The following is a 26,687-nucleotide window of genomic DNA, read 5'->3' on the forward strand; positions in this document are numbered from 1 at the left end:
AATTATAATCCTCTTATGTCTGGATTGGATCTAAAGAGTTGGGCACAATTTTTAGGTGTATTAGGTGGGGTTTGGGATTTGTCAAGGAATGGGTATAATACTTGGTTTGAGTCACCTCAAGAGTACCTATTTTATGTGTTTCGATAACTGAAAAAAGATGGGAAAGAAATGATACAGGATCTTTGTTAGGGGCATAATAAGAGACGATCGTAATCTCACTATCCATTAGTAATCCAGATAGGATCAGGTATCTACCTTCAGGGTCTTTGAGTTCTGTTTTTGGGGTAAGCGGTGTTGAGAGGTGGAATGTAATTAGTACTCCCCTCTTTTTAGTATCACCCAAGGCTGTGTAAACTTGGGGATATTTGCAGCTAAAATATTTTGGTGCAGATTGTGAGGTAAAGTGTGTCTCTTGTAGGCAAACTACATGAGCTGATAATTTGGAAAATAATTTAAATGCTTTAGTGCGTTTCTGGGGAGAGTTTAAACCTTGTACGTTAAGCGTCAATATATTCAGGGAAGACATTATTATTAAGTGAAACCTGGTAGGAGTAAATTCAGTTTGAGGTCAGGTTTTTCCTCACTGAAGGGGAGGAGTTATTATTATTATATTATTATTATACAGGATTTATATAGCGCCAACAGTTTGCGCAGCGCTTTACATCAGGGAAGACAGTACAGTCACAATACAATTCAATACAGGAGGGATCAGAGGGCCCTGCTCATTAGAGCTTACAATCTAGAAGGGAGGGTCAAGTGGAACAAAGGGTAGATGCTGTGGGGGATGATCAGATGGACTCAAATGCAAATACGGTTGTTAGGTGTGGGTAGGATAGGCTTCTCTGAAGAGGAGGGTTTTCAGGGATCCTCTAAAAGCTAATAGAGAAGGAGATATGCGGATAGATTGGGGTAAGGAGTTCCATAGGCTTGGAGAGGCTCTGGAGAAGTCCTGGAGACGAGCATGGGAGCAGGTGATGAGAGAGCTAGAGAGTAGGAGGTCTTGAGAAGAGTGAAGAGAACGATTAGGTTGGTATTTAGAGACTAGGTCAGTGATGTAGCTGGGGGCAGAGTTGTGGATGGCTTTGTAGGTAGTAGTTAGTAGTTTGAATTTAATTCTTTGGGTGAGTGGAAGCCAATGGAGGGATTGACAGAGAGAGGAAGCAGAGACAGAGCGGTTGGTAAGGTGGATCAGTCTGGCAGCAGCATTCATGATGGACTGAAGGGGGGTTAGAGTATACAGAGGTAAGCCAATGAGGAGGGAGTTGCAGTAATCAAGGCGAGAGATGACCAGGGAGTGAATTAAGAGCTTTGTGGTGTCATTGGTTAGAAAGGGGCGTATTTTGGAGATGTTGCGAAGGTTGAGGCGGCAAGATTTGGACAGTGATTGAACGTGAGGTTTAAAGGACAGTTCAGAGTCCAGGACTACACCTAGGACCTTGGCATGTGGAGATGGGCTGATAGTTGTGCCATTAATTTTGACAGAGAGATCAGGGGAAGAGGCACGTGGGGGAGGGAAATGATAAGTTCCGTTTTAGATAGATTGAGTTTGAGGAAGTGGTGTGACATCCAAAGTGATATATCTGATAGTAAATTAGTGATACGTGAGGAAAATGAACTAGTGAGTTGAGGGTAGAGAAATAAATTTGAGTGTCGTCAGCGTAGAGATGGTATTGGAAGCCGTGGGAGGCTATCAGCTGACCCAGGGAGGAGGTGTAGATTGAGAATAGGAGAGGTCCAAGAACAGAACCTTGGGGGACCCCAACAGAGAAAGGAAGAGGAGAGGAGGAAGTAGAATTGTAAGTAACGCTAAAGGTACGGTTGGATAAGTAAGTAGAGAACCAGCGAAGAGTACAGTCACAGAGACCAAAGGTGTGAAGTTTTTTGAGGAGGAGTGGGTGGTCAACCGTATCGAAGGCGGCAGAGAGGTCCAGGAGTAGGAGCACAGAATAGTGTCCCTTAGTTTTGGCCGTTAGTATATCGTTTGTAAGTTTTAGGAGAGCAGTTTCTGTGGAATGTTGAGGACGAAATCCAGACTGAAAGGCATCAAGAAGGTTATTATCAGCAAGGTGGACGCTCAGTCGGTTGTAGACTAGACGTTCAAGGAGTTTGGATAAAAAGGGGAGCAAGGAGATGGGACGTAGGTTGTCAAGATTGGATGGGTCCAGTGAGGGCTTTTTAAATATGGGGCTGACTAGTGCATGTTTCAAAGAGTTAGGGAAGATGCCAGAAGAGAGGGAGAGATTGAAGATGTGGGTTAGAGAGTGTAGAATAGAGTCAGAGGGTGAACGTAGCATTTGCGAGGGAACAGAGTCCAGAGCGCAGGTGGTAAGATGGACGTTGGCAAGTAATTTAGCGACCTCATCTATAGTGGTGGGGTTGAAAGAGGGAAGTAAAGATTGTACCGAGGGGCATGAGGTGGGAAGTGTGGAGGGTATCTGAACAGTAGAGATCTCCTTGCGGATTGTATCAATCTTCTGTTTGAAGTGATTGGCGATCTCCTGGGCAGTGAGTGAGTTGGTGGGTGGAGGCAGTGGGGGACGAAGTAGAGAGTTGAAGGTAGAGAAGAGTTGACGGGGACGGGATGATAAGTTTTTAATGAGGGTGATGAAATAGGTCTGCTTGGCAGTGAGGAGGCTGGAATTGTATTTTTGGAGGGCAGATTTATACTGGACGAAGTCTTCCTTGGACTTGCTCTTGCGCCACTGGCGCTCAAGAGCACAGCTGTGTTTTTTCAGACTTCTGGTATCATCTGTTTGCCAGGGTTGAAGGAGGCGTTGTCTTATTCTGCGTGTAGTGAGGGGGGCCAGTCTGTCCAGTGATTCTAGAAGTGAAGTGTTGTAGACAGAAGTGGCTAGGTCAGTGCAGGACAGGGGTGCGATTTTGTCATAGAGGTGGTCAGTCGCAGAGTATAGAAGAGAAGGGTTGATATGGTGAAGGTTTCTACGAGAAACCGTTAGGCGTTTGGGTGGAGAGGAGGTGGAGGAGCAGGAGAGAGTGAAGTTAATAAGGTAGTGATCAGAGAGGGGGTAAGCATAGTTGGAGAGGTTGCGTGGAGTGCATAGGTGGGAAAAGACAAGGTCAAGGGTATTGCCTTCAGAGTGAGTAGGAGCCTGTATCCATTGCTTCAGGTCAAAGGAGGAGGTTAGACTGAGAAGTTTTGAAGTTGCAGGAGTGCTAGCATTAGTAGGGATGTTGAAGTCGCCAAGAATGGTTGTGGGGATTTCAAAAGAGAGAAAGTAGGGTAGCCAGGCAGAGAAGTCATCCAGAAAGGATGATACTGGACCAGGGGGCCGGTAGATCACAGCTATCCTTAGAGAAACTGGGGAGAAGAGACGAACGCAATGTGCCTCAAATGAGGAGAGTGACAGAGAGGGAGGTGGGTGAAGTACCTGAAAGGTGCTATGTGGGGCTAAATGAATTCCAACACCCCCTCCTTTGCATCCACTGGCTCTGTGGGAGTGAGTCCAAAGAAGACCACTGTGAGATAGAGCAGCAGAAGACGCAGTGTCGGATTCGTGAAGCCAGGTTTCGGTAACGGCGAGAAGATTAAATGATTTAGCAATAAAGAGATTGTAGAGGGAGGTTAGTTTATTACAGACGGAACGAGCATTCCAAAGGGCGCAAGAGAAAGGGAGTCTGGTCTTGGGAAGAAGAGTAATGGGAACTAGATTGTGTGCATTGCGGCTGCAGCCAGAGGGTGTAGGGTAATGGGTGTGTTGAGCACAGTTAGGAGGCCCAGGGTTTGGTGATACATCACCAGAGGATAGGAGAAGCAGAAGGGTGAGGGAGGTAATGTGGGAATGTGATTTATATGAGGGAACATTCCTCATTGGTTTGGAGTATTGGGCGTGTAAATTTAGAGTTAGCCAGAGTTGGTGAGCGCAGTAATAAGGGGAGGACAGAAGTGAGGGTGATATATACAAGGTGTGGAGTGGAGAAGAGGGATGAATGAAAGACAGTTTAAGGATTGAAGATGCAGCTGTCAGAAGGAGTGGACTGCATTTTAGAAGGGGGAGGAAGAGCAGAGAGTGTGAACAAGGTTACCTGTCTACCAAATCTCTATTATTATTATACAGGATTTATATAGCGCCAACAGTTTACGCAGCGCTTTACAACATCAGGGAAGACATTATAGTTACAATACAATTTAATACAGGAATTTATTTCTCTTCCTACGCTTTGTGCATTCACTCAAGTGCAGGCTCAGAAGTGCTTCCACTTAGATAAATCCCCCCACTTTGAGAAAGAACCCCATTTGCAAACGTGCCACCCCTAGGCAAACGTGCCTTTCCCAAGAGATGGTTAGATATATACTGTTAGGAATGGGGGGTGTGTTCTTCTAATTACTAATTAGGAAGGTAATAAAATGGCAGGCTATGCAGAGCAGAATTCTCACTTAAGAAACAGATTTACAAGTGGACAGCTAATAGAGATAAGGAAGTGCCATAATTTAAGGAAGGGCCATAATTTAGAGGTAAAGCAAAGGGAGGAAACTAATACAAAAGCAAGGTATGTGGATAGTCTACAGATTGTTAAGCAAAAGGCATAAGAAAAAAACTTTCCATTATTGCAATTAAAGATGGCATTACATCAGCTGCAAACATACCAGCAATTTAGACTATGGGGAATTAAACACGTTCAATATTCAATTCTGGGCGGATTCAGCTGCAAACATACCAGCAATTTAGACTATGGGGAATTAAACACGTTCAATATTCAATTCTGGGCGGATTCAGCTGCAAACATACCTGTGAAGAGACAGAGAAGAATCTTCAGACAAGTGCAGGTTTAGAAGTGCTTCCGCTTAGATAAATCCCCCTACTTTGAGAAAGAACCCCATTTGCAAACGTGCCACCCCTAGGCACCCCTAGAGTTGAAAGATAGTTCAATTATTCTGTAAAATTTAAATATGCTAGAGTACAATTAGAATTGAACAACGCTATTATAACAATATTATTATACGTGTTTGAGAGAAGTTACCTATAAAAGGTAGATAAAAAAATATAAAAGAAAAAGAAAAAAGTGCTCCTATTTGGAGTATAAAAATATAAAAAAAAACATATAAAACTATTTGGAGTAGGTTATCCAATGAATGGTGTTAGATCACCAATCAGTGGGTAAAAAATGTTGGAGGTGGAGTGGCTGTCCCCGGGACTACAACAGCCATCTAAACATTCAGTAAGAAAAAATTATTCGACTAACGAGTCATAATTATAAAATAGGTCTAATAAAACCTTTGAATATTATGAGGTAAAGGAAGATATATCCAACTAGTAGTTACAATATATAATTATGTAAAAGAATAAAAACAAAATTATAAAACTGAGTAGATTTGATATTGTAACAATGTATAGATAACGCCATCTATCAAATCAACTCATCAATGGTAATCAACTTTGTTCCTGTGAAAAAATAGAATAACTTTTCTAGACCTCAAAGCTATTCTATAAGAGTCCAAATATCAATAATCAATAATAATAGGCCCCATTAATGAAACTGTTTGAAGGAGCCCTTATAATTTAAGAAACTTTGAATGAAATATATAAAGTAATAAAAATCTAATAAAAAAATGCCTCTTCTGATGGCCACGGCCGATGTCTCATCACTTTACAGCATTATTCCCCATCATTTGGCTTGTGATGCCACCAAATGGGGACTTCGGAACTTCACCAATCTCCCTTGTGTACAAAGGAAGTACATAATCAAGTGTTTAGATTTCTGTTTAAAACACAGCCATCTATGGTACAAAGATCAGTACTATCAACAACGGACCGGGGTGGCGATGGGAGCCAAATTTGCGCCAAGCGTGGCAGGTTTATTCATGTCACAATGGGAAGAAGAAGCTGTATTCAATCATCTACCAATGGATCTTTTATTATATAAAAGATACATTGATGACATTTTTATCTTATGGAAAGGGGACCACCAATCACTCGAGACTTTCTTAGAAAGTTTGAATATCAATTCGAGAAATATCAAACTTACTTGGCAGATAGAAGCACATAACATCGCGTTTCTAGACTTAGAAATCTCCAGGAACCATGGGATTTTTGACACTAGGACCTTTTTTAAAAATGTGGACAGAAACAGTTATCTCCCCCTCACCAGCTGCCATCATAGGAATTGGCTCTACAACATACCCAAGGGCCAACTCATGCGCCTACGACGCAATTGTACTAAGCTGGATACATTTCAAGTACAAGCTAAACTAATTGGAGAGAGATTTATACAAAAGGGATATAATGACCTATACATCGAGCAAAACATAGAAGAAGTTTCCAAGATGCCAAGAGAAAAACTCCTGGAAAATAAAACATCTACAGTCAGGGAAGATCTGGTCCCTGTAGTACTGGATTATAACGCACAATACAGGAAAATCGAAAAGGTCATCCGAAAACATTGGCACATTCTGAAATGCGACAAAGACCTACAGGACCTTCTACCTGAGAAACCTAGGTTTATATATAAAAGAGCCCCCACACTACGGGATCATTTGGTGAAAAACGTAATTAACCCTCCGAAGAAACATTTTACCTTCTTCACTGGAAAGGGTTTTTACCCTTGCAAAAGATGCTACTCTTGCACACACACCAATAAACCGAACAAAAAAGTGTCTACATTCAAGTCCAACAGTAATGGGACCGAATATGAGATAAGGGACTTTATTGGCTGCAACACAGAAGGGGCAGTTTATGCCCTTGAATGTAGTTGCGGACTACAATATATTGGTCGCACAAAAAGATTGTTACGGATACGCATCAAGGAACACGTCAAAAATATCGAAAGCGGGTTCCCTAACCATAGCGTATCCCGGCATTTTGCCAAAGTACATCACAAGGACCCTACACATTTGAAGTTCTGGGGGATAGTTCCATACTCCAGACCATGGCGGGGTGGCCACAAAGTTAGGGCCCTAAGCCAACTGGAATCCAAATATATTTTCAATATGGATACTTTCACACCCAGAGGCCTCAACATAGAGTTCGACCTGAACTGTTTCCTGAGTGACTTTTAACAGTATGCTACATCTTCTCCTGGCCCACCTTTGTTAGGTCATCTTCATCTTTATTTTTATTTTTGCAGTATGTATATTAGATTTATCACTTTTAGTGAGATGCTCTCTGCATGCTTCGGTCGTGCGTCTGTTGTGCGTTTGGTGTTGCTCTATATGGTGCTACACTAGGCCTATGCCCGCTCCCTTTACCAGATGCTTCAGAATATCTGTGCTTACCCACAGGGGTGCTCTGTAGATACCTTTTTTAATTTACTTGTTTTTAAACCTTGTTTTTATAAACATTTGCTTTCATTATCCTTGCCTTTTGTGCTAGTTCACAATAGGTTTTTAAAATACATATGTTTTTTGACCGTCGGAGCTGAGGATAACGCAGTGTGCTGCATCCCTAAGCGATGGTCATTTTTACATTCTTACATTTGTATACCAGATAGCGGTGACAGCATTCGCAGCACTTGTGCATCCAACCTGTGACGCTTTCCCTATAGGGATTATATGCTGCCGCCCACTCTGGCTGTAGTATTATTATTTGCTCCCGTTTTTATAACCAATACACCATTAAAATGTTCTCCTTTTTTTACTCGCTCCTAGCATATGCCATACAGGCCCCTATGTTGCCCATGTCCCTGCATTTTTGTCCACTCCTCTCCCTGTCTGGCTTGTTCAGCAGTGTGTGACATTTCCAGGTAATTTAATGGTGCAAACACCGTGCCTGTCAGCTCATCATGCTGACTTCGACAAAATGGCCGCCGCTGTGTCCAAGCAATCGGACACTATATAAAGATGATACAGTGCTCTAGTTACCATCCCCTGATGAAGTCACGTGATGTGACGAACACGCGTCGGGACATCAGAGCACCAATCAGGAGCAGCACCAGACGGACGGCAGACGAGCGCGGCGCTCGTGGATTTGCGATCGTTCCATCACTGCTCCATGTGAGTTTTTTACCGCACCTTTGTGTTTCCATATACTTTTGTTGTACCATTCACGCGATGTGCCCCCCCTCTCTCACTTCTCCCTACCCCGGTTTCTTCCATCGTACCACGAGCAATCGGCTTGGAGGACACTGAGGGATTGGAGCTGAGACGGAGAGAGACGAGCTCGGCGCTCGTGGAGATAGGCTCCCTTTTCTTACACGTTGTGTAAGTAGTGTAAGTGTATACTTACCCACCTTGGCTACACCCCTTTTCCTCATATGTGATAGAAGAACCAGGTTACACCTCATATTTTTTCTCCCTTATGTATGACCAATCACCGATGAGTACACAGAGTGACAGCCATCTAACAGGAATTTGGAGTATTGGTAATTATCTTTGGCTTTAAGTGACAGCTGGGAGGTAAGCTGACAAGATCACTTATGATGTGGGCTGCATGCTGTTGTGGATTTGATCAAACTGCACATTTTCCACCCACGTGCATTTGGATTTTGTTTTCACTTTCAACCATCCACTTACTCCATTAATTTCACCTGGAACTGTTTTGTATTTACTTGGACTAATCCGGGACTTTTTGCATATCATATATATTTCATATATTTTTATCTTCATCACTTATATGGTTTTTTCACCGAAGCATTTTCACCATGGATTTTTAATACGGTCCAGTTAGGACTGTACTTATAGATTGTCACATAGGTCCCTTCCATTTTCTGTCTGCATAGTTTTTCACTTCCCAAGTTCACACTACTTCACCCCTCCCCCCCTCCCCTTCCTTTTGCTCACTTATAACACTAGTTTAATTCACAGCGCAGACATATACACTTTTTAATCACTATTCACTGTCTGTATTGGACAGATTTTTTCTTTGTTTGCTGCAGTGCCCACACCCATTCCCTGGCCCCCCATCACCTCCCTCCTTTTCCCATTTATCCTACACAGCGCAGGAGTATCACCTAGTTATATATATATATATACCGTATATATATATATATATATAAAAAATATTTAAAAAAATGTAATATAAAAAAAAAGAAATATATAAAAAAAATCTGCCATAGAAATGATTTAAGTCTATAAACTCCACTCAATATCAACAGGACATCAGATATGTTACTATATGCAATGCAAGAATTATGTCAAACATCTTAAGGAGATTGAAACATAAGTATTAGAAAGTATTAGAAAGCATCAGGCTGTAATATCTTCTTCTTCTTCAGGTGGAGGCAGGGATGTATCTTGGCCTAGGCCGACACTTTGCGGGGGGCATGACATGCACCCGGTCTGGCCAATCACCGGCCGTTTAATGCGGGTGTCAGTCGCTCCCTCCCTGCAAGTACGCCCCATGTATGTTGCTAGCGCAAGTGCCACGCTACAGGCCGCCGCCCCGGGGGCTAAATTTATGAGGGAGCCGGAAGGCGGCCGCGGGAGCCGATTAAATAAAAGGACGGATCGGGGGTCTTTTTTTTTCGTGCGGGGGCGGTTTTGGTGCCTGTGCCGCCCCCTGCAAAGTGCCCGGCCAGCTCTGAAGTGTCTGCAAGATATATGGCTGGGGCGGATGAGATGGAAGCCAGGCTGTATATAGGTTTGGACTTGGAGCGATTTTTTCCCGCCCTCTTCCTCCTGGACCGTTGGGATCTTTTGTGAGGACAGGCAGCAGCGATGCTCTCCTCAGGCTGGTGATCATCCCACCACGGCGTTTGCACAGGTAGGGGAAAAACAGGCAGCACACTCAGTGCACCCAGTAACCAACCTGAATAAAAATAAAAAAACTTTTTCTGCTGGTTTATATTGTAATTTACAATATGTACATAGAGGAACAGAGGTGTGGGGGAGGAAGTTACAGAGGTGGGGGGGTACAGATATGTGGGGGGGTACAGAGAGAACAGATATTGGGGGAGGGCTCCAGAGGGGGAACACAGATGTGTGTGTGTGGGGGGGGGGGGGGGGGGGGGATCAGAGGGGAACAGAGGTGCGGGGGGGTACAGAGATAAACAGAGGTGCGAGAGGAAGGGGTACAGACATAAACAGAGGTGTGTGGGGGGGTACAGAGATAAACAGAGGTACGAGGGGGGTACAGCGGTATGGGGAGGGTACAGTCATAAACAGAGGTGCAGGGAGGGTACAGAGGTGCGGGGAGGGTACAGAGGTGCGGGGAGGGTACAGAGGTATGGGGAGGGTACAGAGGTGTGGGGAGGGTACAGATGTATGAGGAGGGTACAGAGGTGTGGGGAGGGTACAGAGGTACGGGGAGGGTACAGAGGAATGAGGAGGGTACAGAGGTGCGGGGAGGGTACAGAGGTATGAGGAGGGTACAGAGGTATGGGGAGGGTAGAGAGGTATGAGGAGGGTACAGAGATACGGGGAGGGTACAGAGGTATGAGGAGGGTACAGAGGTATGAGGAGGGTACAGAGGTATGAGGAGGGTACAGAGGTACGGGGAGGGTACAAAGGTATGGGGAGGGTACAGAGGTACGGGGGGGTACAGAGGTATGAGGAGGGTACAAAGGTGCGGGGAGGGTACAGAGGTCACATCAGTCCCTGCCCTCAAGGAGCTTACAATCTAAAGTCCCTAACTCGCATTCATACATACACATGGTAAGGGCAACAATTTAGACAGGAGCCAACTGCAACTGGATTGATTGATGTAAGTATGGTGTCAATGGTGCGTGAGTGTGCTAATGTGCAGAGAGGAAGAGGCGGAGCTCTAATAGGAAAAGGTGGAGCCTAAAGTGGACCGGGTGTGGTTTACAGATGATAGGGCGTGTCTTAAACAGGCAGGGGCGAGTCATATTTAAATTAGAAAATGTGGAGAGACCCCCTAAATGGGGCTTTAACCACTAGCCGACCAGCCACCGTCATTATACGGCGGCAGGTCGGCTCTCCTGGGCGAAAGCCCGTAGCTATATGTCCTATCGTATAGCCGCCACTAGGGGGCGCGTGCGCGCCGCCGGAGGCGCGCGCGCGCGCCCCCCGCTCGCCCCCGACTCCCGTGCGTGTGCCCGGCGGGCGCGATCGCCGCCGGGCACACGCGATCGCTCGTTACAGAGCGGGGACCGGGAGCTGTGTGTGTAAACACACAGCTCTCGGTCCTGTCAGCAGGGGAAATGCTGATTTTCTGTTCATACACTGTATGAACAGAAAATCAGTGTTTCCCCTAGTGAGGCCACCCCCCCCCCACAGTAAGAACACACCCAGGCATACTTAACCCCTTCCCCGCCCCCTAGTGTTAACCCCTTCCCTGCCAGTGGCATTTTTATAGTAATCTAATGCATTTTTATAGCACTGATCGCTATAAAAATGCCAATGGTCCCAAAAATTTGTCAAAAGTGTCCGAAGTGTCCGCCATAATGTCGCAGTAACGAAAAAAAATCGCTGATCGCCGCCATTACTAGTAAAAAAAATATATTAATAAAAATGCCATAAAAATACCCCCTATTTTGTAAACGCTATAACTTTTGCGCAAACCAATCAATAAACGCTTATTGCGATTTTTTTTACGAAAAATATGTAGAAGAATACGTATCGGCCTAAACTAAGGAAAAATTTTTTTTTTTTATATATTTTTGGGGGATATTTATTACAGCAAAATGTAAAAAATATTATTTTTTTTCAAAATTGTCGCTCTATTTTTGTTTATGGCGCAAAAAATAAAAACCGCAGAGGTGATCAAATACCACCAAAAGAAAGCTCTATTTGTGGGAAAAAAAGGACGCCAATTTTGTTTGGGAGCCACGTCGCACGACCGCGCAATTGTCAGTTAAAGCGTCGCAGTCCCGTATCGCAAAAAGTGCTCTGGTCTTTGACCAGCAATATGGTCCGGGGGGCAAGTAGTTTAAGGCAACGAAAGTATATAGTAGTCACAGTAATCAAAAAATTAGGCATTTTAATATACAAAGAAGAAAATTGTACACATATATCACATATAATTGTTTAAAAACAATACATACATGGGTGTCATTGAAAAGCAAGGTCCATGAAGACATACACGGCCCTACGCGTTTCGGATTACCCTTCATCAGGGGCCGAAGTGTATGTAGTCAACAGGTATAAGAACCACTTTTCTAAAAAACAAAAAAGAAAACATATATATTGCAAGTGTTACAAAATAGAAAAATGGCAATAAATACATCAAAAGGTGCAGATAAAACACATACCACTCACAGCGCTTAATCAACCCTGCACACCCCAGAAAAAGGACAACACTGTCAGGACGCAGAAGACTCCTCTAGGTGGAATAAAGAGGAAGGAAGCCGGCGGTGCAGAATCGCATATAGCAAGATCTCAGGCCCTTATAGTCCAAGGTAACATGTAATAATGTAAAAAACCTGTCCATAAAGAAGGGACAGGATAAGTATAAATGTAATTAAATACTTGACCATTGATAAAAAAATGTATCAAAAAATATATATAAATAACTGCATACCTGAGGTTTGCAGGAGTGTGTCAATATTTTATTTGGCCAAAGGTGTCAGTAGAGAGCTAACAAAGCTCCAACCTGTGAATACAATGGATGGCAATAGAAGCAGGCATTAAATAAGGAAAGAAAGAAACCAATGAAAAAAATGATGAACGTAAAAATGAAGAGGTCCAGAATAAAAGGTTGCTTACATAGAGTAGGCGCTCAGTATGGCCCAGGAACATGCCGCTAGTACCACTGCCGTCCAGCAATGTCTGACATTGTTTGGACGGCAGGACGTTTTTATAGGGAAGTGGGAAGGCGGGCATTTGTATGGCGGGCGTGATCAGAAAGATCAGGCGCGACATGATAGGCCAGATGTAATGAAGGGGGTGGTGGTAAACAGACGCGATTGCGTCATGAAGAGGGGGGCGTTAATGGGCGGGGAGACGTCGACCACACAATCGAAACCCCGCAGCACCGCCCCGAGGGCGGAGCCACGACGTGCAACACGCCGCAGCATCAAAAGAAAGCAAAGAGAAGCCACCAGGTGACACGGAAATAAAAGTAAAACAGGACATTTTCCTGTTTACCAGGGGTGTTGGCAACTTGTGTAAATCACAACAGAGATGTTCCATTTATATTTAAATTAGAGGGCGCATGAGTTTAGTCAGGCCTAGGGCAGCACAAAACCTAAATACACCTCTGGGTGGAGGAGAAGTCAAACTACCTCTTTTGTGCAGGGTAAGTGGGACCTGACCCATCCGAGTATTTGCTGATTTTTGAGGTGGTTGTGCAGATGAAGAATTTCTTCCATGTTTAGGCCCATCTATCTGGGTGGAGTTCTCTAATGATGATAAGAAGTTCATTTGTCGATTTGCAGATATAGTAAGTTCCCTTATAAGAGAAGCGCAGGAAGAAGAGGAACCCCCATCGATATGATATACAATGGTATTTGAGAACTTGCAGGTGCAGTTTCAGCTCTTTGCGTTTTTATATAGCATGAACGAAATCTGGGATTCTTTATTTTTTGTTGCTTCCATTAATTGTTCTTTAGTGCAAAAATAGTGCATCTTCAGTATAATATCTCTAGGCGTGCCCTCTTCTTTACGTGAGGTTAGGGCCCCTGGGATTCTGTCCATTTCTAGACTATTCTAGATGGAGCTAGTTCTTGGAAAAGTGCTGTTTTGGTTGACTGCAATGCCACGTACACACAATCGGCAATTTCCGACAAGAAAAATCCGATGTGAGCTTTTGGTCGGAAATTCCGACCGTGTGTATGCTCCATCGGACTTTTGCTGTCGAAATTTCCGCCAACAAAAGATTGAGAGCAGGTTCTCTATTTTTACGATGGAAAAAGTTCCTATCAGAAAATCCGCTCGTCTGTATGCAATTCCGACGCGCAAAAAAGACGCATAATCAAGCAGAAGAGCCGCCAAACTGCCAATTGAACTTCATTGATCTTGGCTCGTCGTACGTCTTGTACGTCACCGCGTTCTCGATGGTCCGCATTTACGCAGGCGCCGTATAGAGCCGACTCACAGCTCTGCATGATCGACTTTTTTCGGAAACGCTGTGACTCCTGCGCGCCTATGCAATACGGGGGCGGGGCCTTATCCGCCGGGGGAACGTACGTCAATCATCAGGGCGACCTCCCAGATGACAATCCTCCTTGGCAGAGAAACGCCTACTCCTGCGGGGAGAAGTCCCAGAAGCCTGATTGATAAGAGAGATTACAAGGTACGTACAGCCATCTGTCGGTTCTCAAGGAATCCAGACCACTCTTGGACCTTTCTGGTTGGGTAACGTGTGTGTGTGTGTGTGAATGTGTTTGTGTCCCTCTTCACGGGCTGGACTGTGTGTGGATAGGGAGAATCCTCTGCAGTTCCCTGCGTTGACTCCTTGTGGGCGACCTGGGTCAGAGGTGCATGGTAGGGTCAGATGAAACCCAGAGAAGTGAAGAGACTCTTAATGAGGGTTTTGTCTATTGTCATAAACCCCTTCTATCCACGTAGATAAGTGGAGACTATTCTTGTAAATCTGCAGATTTTGCTGTACTATTTGTTTTAGAGGCAAGAGGGTATAGGCACAAGTAGAGAAGACTGGCCAGTCATTATGGGCATTAATTGAAATAAGGGAATGAAGGGTGAGAGGCCTTCAGATAATGCCCAGCGCAATATGAGCGCTAGAGAATATATGAACCAAAGGTACGGTTCCGCCTATACTGAGCCCCTAGATAAATGGGTAGAATGGACAAAAGGAAAAGCTAAGCCTTTAAAATCTGAAGGGAATTTTGATTTACAAGTATGGCAAACTTTTCTGCACGATTATGGCCCACAGATGTGCAGTGAAGGAATGTGGAGAATAGCTTGCACATGGGAGACAGAAGCAAAAGTAGTAAATCAAACTGGCTTGATGGAGATGTTTAATAAAGGTACTGCCCAAATTTATTACGTTTGGTCAGAAGACTCTGTAGAGGAGGACCCCCCACTTTATGTGGCTGCTAGTTTGGCTTTAAGGGGTCCATCCACAAAAGCACAAGAATTAGATGAGCTGGGCAATATAGTGGAGAGCAGAGGTTTAACCCCCCTGGCGGTATTCCCGAGCGTGACTTGGGGTGGGTTTTTCATGTTACGATCGGTAACCCCGAGTCACGCTCGGGCTAGCTATGCAGAGCCTGCAGCGTGCGCTGGCTTACCTTGTCCTGGATCCAGCGATGTCACCGCGCTGTGTGAGCGAGCGGGACCTCGCTCGATTCACACAGCGTCCTCCTGTGCCGCCGATCTCCGTTCCCTGCGACGTTACGACGCACGGGAGCGGAGATCGGCGCCAAATTCAAAAAGGTAAACAAACACATTACATACAGTATACTGTAATCTTATAGATTACAGTACTGTATGTAAAAAAAAACACACCCCCTTGTCCCTAGTGGTCTGTCCAGTGCCCTGCATGTACTTTTATATAATAAAAACCTTTCTTTCTGCCTGCAAACTGGAGATTGTCCATAGCAACCAAAAGTGTCCCTTTATGTCAAAAATAGTTTTAGATCAGCTAAAAAACAGCGATAATGAATTATAATCACTTGCAGAATTGTGCGATAGCGATTTGTGGGAAAATTCGTCATAAAAAAATAAAAAATAATGACAGCAACAATTCTGCAACTGAGAAAATTTCAGTGATTTTGATTTGATTACATTATTGAATAATTTTTATTATAATTATATTATTATTTGTTATAATTATTTATAATTATTTATTATATTATAATTTATAATTTTGTTTTTTAAAAAATGTCATACCCGGGATGCCTATTAGATTCTTGTTTGGTCAGATTTAAGTGAGTTATTCCTAAGAATTACAGGCCTACAATATAAAACGCCAAATTTCCTTGCAAATAATGGTACCGCTTTTGGTACGTAATTCCAGACAGAATCATACCGCCAGGGAGGTTAACAGCCCCATATCAACCTACAAAGAAGGATTTGGCTCATATCCTAGAAACAGATGATTGGCATAATTCAAAAGGCACATATGCAAAACTATATCTCTCTAAACTTATAGCTTTGGCCAGAGAAAGAGAGATTGACTCTGATCTTCCGGAGCAAACCATAATTTCCAAATTGTAGCAGCATGATGAAGAGAGTAGGAAGGGAGACGCCGCCACCCCTTCTGCCCCTGTCCCAAAACAATCTGTTGCACTTTTTCCTGTCAGAACTCAATTTATTTTTGAAGGTGATGCTGTTGACAGTTATAGCCAGATTCAGGTAGTGTTACGCCGGCGTATCAGTAGATACGCCGTTGTAACTCTGAATCTAAGCCGTCGTACATTTAAGTGTATTCTCAAATTGAGATACACTTAAATGTAGCTAAGATACGACGGCCTGCGCCGTCGTATCTTAGCTGTCTAGTTCCGCCGGCCGCTAGGGGCGTGAACGCTGATTTACGCCTAGAATGCGTAAATCAGCAAGATACGCCTATTCACGAACGTACGCTTGCCCGTCGCAGTAAAGATACGCCGTTTACGTAAGGCGTTTTCAGGCGTAAAGTTAGTCGAACAAATAGCTGGCCTAGCTAATGTTAAGTATGGACGTCGTTCCCGCGTCAAATTTTGAAAATTTTACGTTGTTTGCGTAAGTCGTCCGTGAATGGGGCTGGACGTAATTTACGTTCACATCGAAACCAATAAGTCCTTGCGGCGTACTTTGGAGCAATGCACACTGGGATATGTCCACAGACGGTGCATGCGCCATTCGTTAAAAACGTCAATCACGTTGGGTCATGGTTTATTTACATAAAACACGCCCACCTCTTCACAATTTGAATTAGGCCCGCTTACGCCGGCCCATTTACGCTACGCCGCCGTAACTTAGGAGGCAAGTGCTTTGTGAATACAGCACTTGCCTCTCTGACTTACGGCGGCGTAGCGTAAATACGATGCGCTACGCCCGCACAAAGTTACGGCGGGCTATCTGAATCTAGCCCTAAGTCTCAAATTAAATGGCATGTACCTTTTAGCTCCCAAGAAATGAGATCCATATTAGAGGGATTGGGAGACCCTAGAAAGAATCCAATTGGGTTTGCAAACAAACTTAGTGCTGCACAGGAAGCATATGAGGTTTCTGCTACTGATATTTATCAGCTTCTTATTAAAGGGGTGGTTCACCCTAAAAACTACTTTTTTTTAATTCACTGGCCCCCCACATTACAATACGATTAAGGCTATTATTTTTTTTTTGATGCTGTACATACCTTTGTACAGCATATTCACCCGTGGCTTCGGGGTTGCGAGTCCCGCGGGAGTGGGCGTTCCTAACATGTCTGTGATTGACGTTTTGACCAAAAACGAGCTCCCGCCCGTCGCGTAAGCCGCGTCACGATTGGCGAAAGGAGCCGAACGGCGATGCACATGCGCAGTATAGCGCCGACTCGCCGTTCGGCTCCTTTCGCCAACCGTGACGTGGCTTACGCGACGGGGGGGAGCTCGTTTTTGGTCAAAACGTCAATCACAGACATGTTAGGAACGCCCACTCCCGCGGGACTCGCAACCCCGAAGCCACGGGTGAATATGCTGTACAAAGGTATGTACAGCATCAAAAAAATAATAATAGCCTTAATCGTATTGTAATGTGGGGGGCCAGTGTAATAAAAAAAAGTAGTTTTTAGGGTGAACCACCCCTTTAACTACATGCCGACCAGCCACCGCAGTTCTACGGCGGCAGGTCGGCTCTCCTGCACGAGAGCCCGTAGCTCTACGTCGGCTCTCGAAGCGGCCACTAGGGGCGCGTGCGCACCGCCGGAGGCGCGCGCCCCCCGCTCGCTCCTGACTCCCGCGCACGTGCCCGGTGGTCGCGATCACGGCCGGGCAACCGCGATCGCTCGTTACAGAGCGAGAACCAGGAGCTGTGTGTGTAAACACACAGCTCCCGGTCCTGTCAGGGGAGAAATGCCTGACAGTCTGTTCATACAATATATGAACAGCGATCAGTCATTTCCCCTAGTGAGTCCACCCCCCCTACAGTTAGAAGACACCCAGGGAACATACTTAACCCCTTCCCCGCCCCCTAGTGTTAACCCCTTCCCTGCCAGTGGCATTTTTATAGTAATCAATGCATTTTTATAGCACTGATCGCTATAAAAATGCCAATGGTCCCAAAAATGTGTCAAAAGTGTCCGAAGTGTCCGCCATAATGTCGCAGTACCGAAAAAAATCACTGATCGCCGCCATTACTAGTAAAAAAAAAAATATTAATAAAAAGGCCATAAAACTACCCCCTATTTAGTAAATGCTATAACTTTTGCGCAAACCAATCAATAAACCTTATTGCGATTTTTTTTTTACGAAAAAATATGTAGAATACGTATCGGCCTAAACTGAGGAAAAAATATGTTTTTTTTATATATTTTTGGGGGATATTTATTATGGTAAAAAGTAAAAAATATTATTTTTCTTTCAAAATTGTCACTCTATTTTTGTTTATAGCGCAAACACTAAAAACCGCAGAGATGATCAAATACCACCAAAAGAAAGCTCCATTTGTGGAAAAAAAAGGATGCCAATTTTGTTTGGGAGCCACGTCGCACGACCGCACAATTGTCAGTTAAAGCAAAGCAGGGCCGAATCGCAAAAAGTGACCTGGGCTTTGACCAGCAATATGGTCCGGGGCTTAAGTGGTTAAAGCAATGGGAAGCAACATGTCTGGCTATATACTTGTAGCTCCCCTTTACCTTCAGAAAGGACGCTATGTAAATTTAGTGGGAGAATGAGAGAGTTATGTTGCTCTCATTCTTGATTTTGGTAAATTTGGCTGTCGCCAAATCCTGGATTGTCTTGTGGGTCAGTCTGTGCATCCAGAGATATGGTCTCATCTCTGGACGGCAGATGGCGCCAGAGGTATCCAGCCGGAGTCACTTCTTCCCAGCGGCCAATAAGAGGAGTTGGGCCTCGCTGTGCATGCTGGGGAGGGGTATTTCTGTGGCGGAGGCCATTGTTCTGGGTTCTTCGCGGGTTCCTGGTTCCAGGTGCGGCACCCACCTTTAGGGTGTGTGCACATCGCAGGCCCCACCACTATGGCCCACCTGGCCTGGGGTTGCGCGCTACGCAGAGTTCCAGACTCTGGGCCCTCCTGGCCTGGAGCGACTGATGCTGCCAAGGGGCCCCAGTGACTTGCTGGGTCCCCACTTTCACTGAGGAGATCCCAGGCTGTATGCCGTTCGGTGGGGGGTCGGCTTGAGAAGAACCCGGAGGCAGGTTATCCAAAAGGGCTTGAATGAACCATCGGGGATCTGGTGACCGGAACATTGAAAGGTACACTTGCACTGTCAACCGGTGACCCTAACGTAATTTCCTGGGAGGATTCGCTCTGCTGTTCAACTTAAATCGTGCACTAGGCCTGTGGCAGAGGCCTCAACATTCAATTAGAGCCAAGTCTGTGGCAGAGACTTGTTCCTCCCAAGCAAACTTAGGTGGCACTCCGGCTGCTAGGCCTGTGGCAGGGGTCTGTCCGGAGGCACTTCACCCACTCAGCTGGAGTAGCGACGCATTGATACAACTATAGAATAGCAGGACTGCTTTTCTCTATCCAAAGCCTGATACTGCAAGGTTCCTTTATTTCATCAACCTTTTCTGTCTACCTTAAGTTGATGTGTTGGTCGTGTTGGACCAAAGAAATAAAGCATTCAGAAAACTTCACCTGCAGACTGGACATTCAATTACTGCTCTACTCACTACCTTCACCCCTAGACATCACATAGAGGTAACTTAATACGCCGATCCCAAACCAATCAGCGGCTCCTGAGGGGGTAGCGCTACATACTTAAATAATGTGATGTAGATGTCAAACATCTAAATAAGATGGCTAGTGGACGGGAGGTTTGTGAAAAGTTGAAGAAAAAATTGCCCCAAATATATGGACAAACCAGACATGCTGAATTTATGAATGCTAAGCAAGGGAAAGAGGAAGCAGCGGGTGCTTATTGGAGGCGGTTAAGCGATATGACTGAGGAAGCAAGCCTTAAAATAGAGGAAGGCGGGAGAAACTGCAAGTACATCTACACAACTGGTGAAACAAAGGTTTCTTGATGGTTTAATACCCCAGTTGAAAGAAAAGTTGTTCACATCAAGGCCTGAGGCAGGCAATATGTCTATTGGAGACCTCCTGTCTATCCTGTTATTCATAGAAAACAGGATTAACCAACAAGACAGCAAACCCAAGGTTATGGTACATGGGGAAGCAGAGAGTAAGGCCGGGTACTAACGAGCAAACATGTACGATGAAACCGGTCCGTCGGACCGTTTTCACCGTACATGTCTGCCCGAGGGCTTCTGTACGATGGCTGTACTAACCATCGTACAGAAGTCTGCGTGTAAACAATAGGCGGGGCGTGGCCGCGTCGTCGCCGTGACGATGACGCGGCTATGACACGGCGACGTGGGCGGGGCTGCCATTTAAATGCTTCCACTCATGCGTCAAACTCATTCGACGCATGCGAGGGACGGCGGGCGCTCGGACATGTACGGTAGGTCTGTACTGACGACCGTACATGTCCGAGCGGGCAGGATTCCAGCGGACGGTTTTAAAACACGTCCAGGAATATTTGTTTGCTGGGAAAAGGCCCGCTCGCGCCTACACACGACCAAACATGTATGCTGAAACTGGTCCGCTGACCAGTTTCAGCATACATGTTTGGTCGTGTGTACGGGGCCGAAGAGGAAGAGACAAAGGCAATTTCAGAAATCATGGCATCATGGCAACCGGGGACCAATCATATGCTACAATTGTAATGGGGAAGGACACATAGCCAAATTCTTCCATCTTCCTGATCGTAGACTGAAAGGGAGCTTAGAGGCACCTCATGCTGATCCCAGTTCTCCTCCTGGAGCACTGGGATCAGTGTTAATTTTGGCAGCAAATTTCAATGTAGTTTTAGTCTTAGGACTAACATGGCATTTTAGTTTTAGTCCCATTTTAGTCTTCTGCAATTGTTTTAGTTTTAGTCGTATTTAGTCGACTAAATCTCCAGTACATTTTAGTCGACTAAAACTAATTTTAGTCATCTAAAATCTAATTAGTGTAATTAAATTGTAATGCATTCATCAATTTTTATCTACAATTTCCAAACTCATTATATACTGCTGGATTTAAAAATCAAATATGTTATTATTAATGGGATTGCACTACAGACCAGTGTTAATTTTGAAGTCATATTTCAATCTAGTTTTAGTCTAATGCCGCGTACACACGATAATTTTTCGGGTTGTAAAAAACTAAGTTTTTCAGCCTCTCGAAAAAACAATTTTTTTTTCAACTTCATCATTAAAACGACGTTGCCTACAACCGATAGTGGAAAATGCTCTAGCAAAGCGCGGTGATGTACAACACGTACAACGGCACTATAGAGGGGAAGTTCCATTCGGATGACGCCACCCTTGGGGCTGCTTTAGCTGATTTCGTGTTAGTAAAAGACGATTTGCGATTTTCTGTCTGTTACAGCGTGATGAATGTGCTTACTCCATTACGAACGGTAGTTTTACCAGAACGAGCGATCCCGTCTCATAACTTGCTCCTGAGCATGCGCGGGATTTTCACGTCGTTAAAGCCCACACACGATCATTTTTTCCAACCCGAAAAACGACATTGTTTAAAACGTCGTGAAAAAATAGAGCATGTTCGATTTTTTTTTTTTTTTTTACGTTTTTCAGAACCCGAAAATTGCTCTGAAGCCCACACACAATGCTTTTAAATGACATTTTTAAAAAACTTTGTTTTTTACAACCCGAAAAATGATCGTGTGTACGCGGCATTAGTCCTTTGACGAAAATTTCATTTTAGTTCAAGTCCCATTTTAGTCTTTTGACTAAAATGTCATTTTAGTTTTAGTCATATTTTAGTTATCTCAATTGTTTTCGTTTTAGTCGTATTTTATTCGACTAATATGTTTTAGTCAATTAAATTAACACTGGTGGCGATATTTATATTTACATAAAATATATATCATTCCAACAAAACAGTGTAAGTGGTTCATTTACTTAAGGCAATTAGACTATGCACTTTGTAAGATGCCGTTGTACTCTGCAAGTGTAAAAACAAGCCCACCGGGGAGACAAAGAAGCCATGGGTGGACTACGCCGCATGAAAAACATGGACATTTATAGACATGTGCATTCGTTTTCGTTAGAATGCATTTTCGTCCGAAAATCTGGTTTTTTTCGTTATCGTTTTAACAAACGATAACGAAAGTGCAAGAAACGAAAACCGAAAGATCCGACATAAAAAGATAGGGAAAAGATTCGACATCATAGAGAAAAGATTCGACATTATAGAGAAAAGATTCGATACTATAGAAATAATAGATTCGACATTACAGAGAATAGATTTCGATTTATGAGAAAATAGATTCGACATCAGCGAGAAAAGATTCGACATTATAGAGAAAAGATTCGACATTATAGAGAATAGATTCGACATTATTACTAGTCATACAACATTAGAATTCTTGTAGGCGGAATATTCGAACGGAAATGTACGATTCGACGTAAAGATTCGACGTTCCGTCAAATTTTTTTTTTGACCATTAGACATACACCAACAAAGATTCGACGTTCCGGCGAATATTCTTTTGACCATTCGACAGAAACCAAGTATTATTGGATTTTCGGACGAAAGCTATTCCCCAACGAAAAACGAAATAAATCAAAACGATTTTCGGGAGTAACTAAATAAACTTATTTTCAGAACGAAAACGAAAAAATTAAACTAAATATTCCAGTCTGCACATGTCTAGAAATGTATTGGTAGACAAATATAATGCAATTACATATAAAACAGGCACTCAGAACCCATCAACAACACCAAATATAGTTAAAATTAATAAGACAACGTTGCCTATATTCAAAATATGACTATGTCACAAGGTGCATGCATGCAATACTCGAGCAGGGTGACCAGCTGGAAAACAAAAATCCAGTTGATCACACTGCCAACTAGTAGATCAGCCAGGTGGACTGGTCAGATCCCTATGGGGAATAAACTAGAGTAGTTTCTGAGGTGGCTATACACTAGGGCTCATGTAGATAATTATCAGCAGACACTACTGAAACAGCACAGTTGGACAGTATGAATCCTGGGATAAAGGCCGTTGATGCAAAGCAATCAATTAAAGTAGGACGGTCACACTTGAATCTGGTTATGGAGGGCACAGAGCAGGGTAGCAGCAAGACATGCAAAGCAAGTAGCAAGCAGCTGGTTAGTGCAACAGGTTCACAAAACAATGGCAGCTAACCATGTAACACCAGCATTGTACATATGCATATGCAAAGCAAGTCCCAAATAGCAAGCAGCTGGGTAATGCAACAGGTTCACAAAGCAATGGCAGCTAACCATGTAACACCAGCATATTATATTGGCATATGGACCAGCGGTCCGCTTACCAAGCTTGTATATGGAAAGGATCGTGTTAATAGGGAGCCAATCATAGCAGACTACTGTGTGTTCAAAAGCAGCTGGATATACCAGCAAAGTAAAGTAGCCCCGCTCTGGGGATGAGGTCTCCTGCTATCCGTTGGCTCAGAGGAGCAGGCTTCCTGGCTGGTGGTAATCCAGGGTAGTAGCTTGTATCAGGTGGCTGCCTTCTCCTGCTAATTACACAGCTCAAACGAGCATATCAGCGGCAAACTACAGAGGTGTGTCGGTCATGCAGAGCCCATCTGAGCATGTGACGTAGTCTGCGAGTGACGATGTGGGAGTCACGGCAGTGATAATAAAATTGCACGTGATTGGATTTTGGAAGTTGGCAGAGCTTCTGCTCATTTATTAAGCTCTGGAGCAACTGCACTTTGCACAGTGCACAGTGTATTTGCCTTTAGTAAATCAACCTCTTTGTTGCAATTGTGCTACATGACTGGTGGAGTGGTCATCTTTACTCCCCCGATAACTACAACCCTTTCCCAATTACCTTATGCCCCCCGAGAACAAATGACAGGGGTCAGGGGAACAATTACAATTATATAAGATCATTATTGATGTAGCAATAAAATATTAAAAATTCTAAATAAAAAGTCCCAAAGAAGTGAGGGTCCACCAAGAAGTGACTATACTGTATTGGGGTTGATTTATCAAAACTGGAGAGTGCAAAATCTGGTGCAGCTCTGCATAGAAACCAATCAGCTTCCAGGTTTTAAAGTGGAGTTCCACCCAGGAAAAAAACATTTGCCCAAAAATCATCAAATCAATCAAAGATCATGAAAAAAAAAATGTGAATTTTTTTTTTATTCTCACCCGAAATACCTGTTGCTATGCGGAAGTTCGTAATCTGCCTCTTCCGTAGCCGCGGTCTATCTTCTTCTTCATCTTCTCCTAGTGAATGGGGCGCGCTGCTTTCTGGGAACTGTGGGCCAGATTCACGTAGAATCGTGGCGGCGTAACGTATCCTAGATACGTTACACCGCCGCAATTTTTCATCGCAAGTGCCTGATTCACCAAGCACTAGCGATGAAAACCTACGCCCGCGGCCTCCGGCGCAAGGCGGGCCAATTCAAATGGGCGTGTGCCATTTAAATTAGGCGCGCTCCCGCGCCGGACCTACTGCGCATGCTCCTTTTCCTAACTCCCGCCATGCTTTGCGCGCCGTGACGTCATTTTTTGAACGGTGACGCGCGTATCGTACTTCCGTATTCCCGGACGGCTTACGCAAACTACGTTGATTTTTAAATTTCGATGCAGGAACGACGGCCATACTTTAGACAGCAATACACTTGCTAAATAAAGTTAAGGCACCAAAAAAAAAGTGTAACTTTGAGACAGGAAACTAGACTAGCGGCGACGTAGCGAACACGAAAAACCGTTGTGGATCCGCCGTAACTCCTAATTTGCATACCCGAGCTGGTTTACGACGCAAACTCCCCCCAGCGGCGGCCGCGGTACTGCATCCTAAGATCAGACAGTGTAAAACAATTACACCTGTCGGATCTTCTGGCTATCTATGCGTAACTGATTCTATGAATCAGTCGCATAGATAGAAACAGAGATACGATGGTGTATCAGGAGAAACGCCGTCGTATCTCATTTGTGAATCTGGCCCTGTGTGTGTTCTCAGAGAGCAGCCGCCCATTCACAAGTCGGCGCGTGACTCGCGCATGCGCAGTAGGAAATGGGCAGTGAAGCCGTAAGGCTTTACTGCCTGTTTCCCCTAGTGTGAATGGCGGCGCGGGACCTGCATCAATCATGGGATCGGCATCTGGGGGGGGGGCCATCAGCACGGGCAAGTAGGACAGGTAAGTATCCTTATTAAAAGTCAGCAGCTACACGGTTAGTAGCTGCTGACTTTAAAAAAAAAAAAATTGCGCGTGGAATCCCGCTTTAATGTCAAAGCTTGATTGAACAATCTGATGTTAGAAGCTGATTGGTTACCGTACACAGCTGCACCAGATTCTGCACTCTCCTGTTTTAGTAAATCAACCCCATTACATCTTTGTGAATAAAAGCCTCTCTTCTGCACCAGCCACCATTAATAAAAAAAAGCTGCTTACCAGAGATGCAAACCTCAAAAATGTAAGTCTGACAGAACTCGAGGGACAAAACCCAGATCCCAAATGGATGAATGCCATCAGTATTCAATCACCAGTTGTATTATTGGCATAACACAATAACTTCTAGGAAGCTCTGATTGGGTCTCCAGTGAAGGATGCCTCTCGCTCTCACACACAATGATTGTCACACGTAGAGCGATGAGAATCCACAAAGTGAAGTACGTCCCAAATTACTTTTATTAAGAAATCAGCATTAACTCACAAGCAGAGAAAAAGACAACCTTCAGTTCTATGGGCGTGAGTTTATCTGAAGGCTTGTATAAACATTCCACACCTGTATGTACTGATCTCCGATTGTGAGTTTATGACGATTTTTTTATAACTTGGAACTATAGCATTGGAAACGAAACCTGAGGGCATCAAGAGCTAATTCGTGGGGAATGCAGGAATATATTGCTTTAACATCCATTTCATACTTTCAGTGCTAGCTAAAACAGCTGTAGGGTCTTTAATGTACCCCGGTAACCTTAACCACTTAAGCCCCTGACCAATATGCTGGCTAAAGACCCAAGGTGTTTTTACAGTTCGGGACTGCGTCGTTTTAACAGACAATTGCGCGGTCGTGCGACGTGGCTCCCAAACAAAATTGGCGTCCTTTTTTCCCCACAAATAGAGCTTTCTTTTGGTGGTATTTGATCACCTCAGCGTTTTTTATTTTTTGCGCTATAAACAAAAATAGAGCGACAATTTTGAAAAAAATGCAATATTTTTTACTTTTTGCTATAATAAATATCCCCCAAAAACATATATAATTTTTTTTTTCCTCAGTTTAGGCCGATACGTATTCTTCTACCTATTTTTGGCAAAAAAAATCGCAATAATTGTTTATCGGTTGGTTTGCGCAAAATTTATAGCGTTTATAAAATAGGGGATAGTTTTATTGCATTTTTTTTTTTTTTACTACTAATGGCGGCGATCAGCGATTTATTTCGTGACTGTGACATTATGGCGGACACTTCGGACAATTTTGACACATTTTTGGGACCATTGTCATTTTCGCAGCAAAAAATGCATTTAAATTGCATTCTTTATTGTGAAAATGACAGTTGCAGTTTGGGAGTTAACCACAGGGGGCGCTGTAGGAGTTAGGGTTCACTGTTTGAGTGTTTACAACTGTAGGGGGGTGTGGCTGTAGGTGTGACGTCATCGATCGTGTCTCCCCTATAAAGGGAATGACGCGATCGATACGCCGCCACAGTGAAGCACGGGGAAGCCGTATTTACACACGGCTCTCCCCGTTCTTCAGCTCCGGGGAC

The 26,687-nt window shown here is 44.1% G+C and overlaps 1 protein-coding gene across 1 annotated transcript in view; it reads right to left on the reverse strand.

The window, feature by feature from the left end:
* Positions 1 to 25,845, reverse strand: part of LOC120927960 (beta-1,3-galactosyltransferase 5-like) — a 44,293-nt gene extending 18,448 nt beyond the window's left edge. Inside the window, exon 1 of the mRNA XM_040338987.1 lies at positions 25,372 to 25,845. Within this exon, the coding sequence (XP_040194921.1) occupies positions 25,372 to 25,449 (78 nt within the window). The 5' untranslated portion in view covers positions 25,450 to 25,845. The remainder of the gene's footprint in view (positions 1 to 25,371) is intronic.
* Between the last annotated feature and the right edge of the window lie 842 nt (positions 25,846 to 26,687).

This window comes from Rana temporaria, chromosome 2 (assembly GCF_905171775.1).
Source record: "Rana temporaria chromosome 2, aRanTem1.1, whole genome shotgun sequence".
In the NCBI taxonomy this organism is placed as follows: domain Eukaryota; kingdom Metazoa; phylum Chordata; class Amphibia; order Anura; family Ranidae; genus Rana; species Rana temporaria.